A 4,782-nucleotide genomic window follows, 5' to 3' on the forward strand; every position below is an offset into this window, starting at 1 on the left:
TTATGTTGGAAGTGATAACAGAGCTGTACGTTTTAATTTGTTTCCAAAACCCCGCAGTCAGGACATGCTATATTGTATTTATATAGAAGCTAGCGAGCTAACTTCCTGCTAACTTCTAACTCCGTTAAATGTCATAAATTCCGTTTTCATGGATGCCTGGATGTTAAACTCAATTGTTACACCTGGTAGAGCAGAACGCTGATCATTTTATTAAAGATGAAAGACTTTAGACAGTTTTTCAACTCTCAGTAATGCTGAGTGATCGTTTGATATATGGAGCTGCAGCAGAGTTTAGACCCAGACACGGCTAGTGACGTCAGACTGAACAATCGGATAGCAGGGCCACAAACATGCTGACATAAATGCCGAGTGACAGAAAACATCCAGAGGCTTGTCCTGTTAAATCCACCGTCGCCAGCTTCAGCACAGAGCGGCGGCTTGTGTTTGATAAGAGGTCGAAATGAGGATGAGAGGCGAGCAGGCGCCATATTTATCTCTATCTGCTGTCGGGACAACAGCCTCAGCTTCGGAGGATCTCTATTAGCACTGCTACGTGTTGGAAGAAGGTTGGCTAGCTACACCAGGTCTCCTGCAGCTCCTCTTGTTCTCGGTAAAATTCTTCTCTGTGGACAAAGGAGCTTGCAAAGAAAAGCGTCTGGACTTCTTTAAGTTGCTTGAAGACGTTTTTTTCTCTGTGGAGTAAATTTATCAAAACAAAACCACTGCAAACTTTGTCGTGCTCTCTAACTGCCTTTGTGCTTCATGTTCTCCATGTGCTTGATGATACTGAGCTAGCCCGCTAACAGGTTAGCAGCTTCATAGGTGAAAACTGAGAAGGGCAAAAAACTATCAGGCTAATGGCTGAGTGGCTGGTTGCTAGCAGGCTAACAGGTTAGCGGGCCGATGGGCTCGCCGCTGTCATCAGGACATGATGCCAAACACGGGGTTGTGTCGACAGATGCTCGGCCCGATCTCGTCGTAGTCCTTCTTCGAGTGACACACCTGGAAAAACTCCGGCTGCAAACACAACAACACACAGTGTCAACAAAGGTTCCTGGTCTCTCCAGACGGGCCATCAGTTATAAACTGAATGCATATTTTATTCATTAAGACCTGAAACCATAAACTCGTCAGGAAAGAGTTTACTGAGCAGGCTCATTTCCTCCAGCCACATGTTGTTTAGGGAAATGCTTTGTGTGAAAGTAGAAGAACACAAAACTTTTGGTTACCGTGGACGCCAACATAGAGCCTCCGAACCAGACGGCGTAACGCTGCATGTGATGTGAGACGACCTGAACCTCCATCGGCTTTGGCTGCCAACACACAAAAACACGTCATCTGCATATAAATGATTCACATCACAAAGAAACTGGGAACAAACCAGTGATCCAGTTAAATGCAATACAGGTAAAGGCTGTAACATTAAAGCTTAACTCTGCTCTGTGCTGTTATCAGCTGCACCAGGATCTGGTGACTATTAATCACAGGTGGCAAAACTACAGACAAGTACAAGTACAGAACCTACTGTTAAAAAATACTCCTGTAAGTTCAAGTACTGATTCAAATTCTTTACTCAAATAAAAGTGAAAAGTAACGGCTCTGAAACGTACTCAGAGGAAGAAAGTTCCTTGAAGAACATTTCTACCACATTTTTTATTAATGTAATAATTTTAACCTGAATTTTAATTCTAATAAATGTACTCAGCTTGAGTCAGGTAAGTATAAGATGAGCAGGAGGGAAAATAAAAATATATTTATTTTTTCTGTTGCCTCCGTTGTAGAGGGAAGGACTTTGTTTCTAACCAGGAACACAAGCACAGTCAGAGGGTGAAGTGGATTCAGCAGGTGGGGGACCTAAAGTCAGCTGTCATGGCTCAGTGTGGGGAAAAGAACCAAACTCACAATCATTTCTACTGAGAGCTCCAGTAGATGTTCTTAGTGTGCAGGCTGTGATCAGCTGATCTGCTGCCCTCTGTGGACGTACACACCTGGATTCAACCAGATGTGAGCAGATGTTTCCTGAGTTGTCCTGGTTGATTTCATCCTCTACACTGACAGTTTATGCTATCTTTATATAAGACAGTCACTGTGCAGCAGTCACACGCTGGTCTTTACTTTAAAGCCATCACAGTACAAACTCACCTGTTTATGCTGCACTAACCTGCAGCCTTTAAATAACACAGTTAGTCTGCCTCAGCAGGTTTAACAACATGAGGACTTCTATGTGAGCTTTAAATGAGCACCCTTCCCTTTAAGGGCAGGGATAGCTCAGTAGGTAGAGTGGTGGCCCCATGATCGGAAGGTCGGGGGTTAGATTCCCCTGAACAGCTACCCTGAGGTACCCCTGAGCAAGGTACCGTCCCTACACACTGCTCCCCGGGCGCCCAGTGGCTGCCCACTACTTCACTGAGTGAATGGGTTAAATGCAGAGAGCGATTTTCCCCACGGGGACCAATAAAGTACACCTTCTTCTTCTTCTTCTTCTTAACTCTAAGCTCTCTTCTTCCTCTCCTGTCCTTCTTTCTTATCTTTCTCCATCTCTGAATGAACTTAGCTCTCTGTCTTTTCTCTCCCAGTGAAACAAGCAGCTGGACCTTTAGCACACTGTGAGATAAACTGCACACAGACAGTTTGTGTGTTTGCTGATGTTTGTTAGCTGCATTTCAAATTACCTGACAGTACAAAAGTTTTGCTCGCTCCTCTTCAGTAGGGCTAGCTAAATGCTAAACATACGGAAACCTGCACTCCACTTTAAACCCAGAGTATAAACTACAGATAAACCTAAAGTAATGATCCTGTTCGAAAATGTAAGGAGTAGAAAGTACTCAGCTGAAAATTCTACTTAAGTACAAGGTATTTGCACTTTGTTAATTCCCACCTCTGCTATTAATAGGAAGGTGATTCCAGCTGGGACCACCATGGGACCAGCACTGATCTGGACTGTGGAGGAGCTCAGTGGGGACCAGTTTCAGCCTTTTGACTGAAAAGTTCCACACAAACAAAGAAAAGCTTTACCTGAAGCTGACCAATGTTAAAAACCTCTTCTTCCAGATGTGTTCAGGTCATAAAGGTCTGGATCGGCCTGCACTCGCTGGTCAGGCTCACCTTTATCCGTCCTCCGCTCAGCTCTTCACTCAGCTTCAGCCGAGCGTCCACCACCCTCTTCAGGTCCCTCTGCAGCCGCCGGCCAAAGTCTCTGAACATGGTGGAACCTCCAGACAGCACGATGTTCTGTTGGACACAGAAGACTCACACAGCTTCAGCAAACCCTCAGCCTCAGTCATTCACAACAAATACACTTCTTCAGTGTAAAGTTCTTCTCCATTTGTTTTTCTTTTAGTTTGGTTATTTATGTGATGCTTTTAATGTGAAATTCACTTTAATACATTTTTTTAGGTTCTGCAACGCGGCCTGTGCCAAACCTGACCCGTATTCTAACCAAACCCTTGAACTGCCCTCTGCAGGTCTCAGACAAAATGATGTCTTCACTCTTACTCAAAGAGTTTTTAGAACTACGAATGCTATCATCCAAAACTCACAGTGGTTTTTACACAAATACGCGAAGAGATATAACAACCACGTGTGCGTTTGTAACAATTACACCCTTGTGAATTACCTTGTAGAGCGGTCTGCGCACATCAATTGGACAGCTCTGGATGACCTCATCAACGACATCAGAGATAGGCTGCATGAAGTCTGGATTAGCAAACTGGAAAGCACACATTCACATGTCAGGTATTATTATTTATGCTCTTTTGTTTTTATCAGCATGTGCAGGCATTAGAACAGAGCAGCTGCGGGGTTCCTCAGGGTTCTGTTCTTGAGCCTTTACATTTTCAAACTATATGAAGCTCAGTTAATTTGTTACTTTTATTCATTTTTGTTGACTGAATGAAAATAGATTGGAGCAAAATGTAAATAAAAAAAGACTTTGTTGTAACCTCGGGGTGGAAGAAGATCTCAGGGCCTAGGAAGCGTTCGTAGCCCACGTCAATGTGGAAGGCGGTCTTACTGATGGCGTTGACTCCTCGGTACTGTTTGATCCACTTTCCTGGGTCAGAGTCATACTTTGTGAACTCCTTCACGATGTCCGGACAGATGTAACAGTATCGCTCCTACACTCATAAGTACACACAAATACACACTAAAGTACACAGAAGTACAGACAGAAGGACAGCAGTGGAGGAGCACTGTGGTACCTTCACGGCCTTGGCGGTCTCCAGAGACTGCTCCGGTGGGATCCCCACCTCTCGGTCTCTAAGAAGCTGCTGGATGAAGAAGGTGATGTCCCGCCCTGCTATGGGGATGTGTTTTATACAGCTGCCAATCACGTAGCCCTCAGCCTGTGACACATGAGCCGACCGGTCAGTCAGCAGAGAGGCTCAAACCCCGCCCCCTCTGTTTCAGGTGGGTGTGTTTCTCACCACGGGGATGGCGTGTGTGACGCCGTCTCCGCTGTCAATGACGATGCCGGTCAGAGTCCTCTGTCCCACCTGCCGGGATGTCCAGGACGCCGCCAACGCCAGCACCGCCTGATGGAGAGACGTACTTTACGCCACAGGGTACTGGAACCTTCCCCAGGATTCTGGAATGTCCTGGAAGCTGTTTAAGGATATCAGCGCGTCTCACCTGTACTGCGATGTAGAGTCCAGGTATGTTGAAGGTCTCAAACATGATCTCAGCCAAGTACTCCCTGTTCTCTGGAGTGTTGAGAGGAGGCTCTGTCTGCACACACACACAAACACACACAGACACACACAGACACACACACAGACACACACA

At 45.6% G+C, this 4,782-nt stretch overlaps 1 protein-coding gene across 1 annotated transcript in view; it reads right to left on the bottom strand.

The window, feature by feature from the left end:
• Window positions 1-283: 283 nt before the first annotated feature.
• actr3b (actin related protein 3B) overlaps window positions 284-4,782 on the bottom strand; it is a 12,280-nt gene continuing 7,781 nt past the window's right edge. Inside the window, exons 5-12 of the mRNA XM_005751101.2 lie at window positions 4,630-4,725; window positions 4,425-4,532; window positions 4,200-4,343; window positions 3,942-4,115; window positions 3,617-3,709; window positions 3,106-3,231; window positions 1,230-1,313; window positions 284-1,017 (exon numbers count right to left, since the gene is read on the bottom strand). Coding sequence (XP_005751158.1) covers window positions 922-1,017; window positions 1,230-1,313; window positions 3,106-3,231; window positions 3,617-3,709; window positions 3,942-4,115; window positions 4,200-4,343; window positions 4,425-4,532; window positions 4,630-4,725 — 921 coding nt within the window. The 3' untranslated portion in view covers window positions 284-921. The remainder of the gene's footprint in view (window positions 1,018-1,229; window positions 1,314-3,105; window positions 3,232-3,616; window positions 3,710-3,941; window positions 4,116-4,199; window positions 4,344-4,424; window positions 4,533-4,629; window positions 4,726-4,782) is intronic.

This window comes from Pundamilia nyererei, unplaced genomic scaffold (assembly GCF_000239375.1).
Source record: "Pundamilia nyererei isolate P.nyererei 1_Seehausen unplaced genomic scaffold, PunNye1.0 scaffold00299, whole genome shotgun sequence".
In the NCBI taxonomy this organism is placed as follows: domain Eukaryota; kingdom Metazoa; phylum Chordata; class Actinopteri; order Cichliformes; family Cichlidae; genus Pundamilia; species Pundamilia nyererei.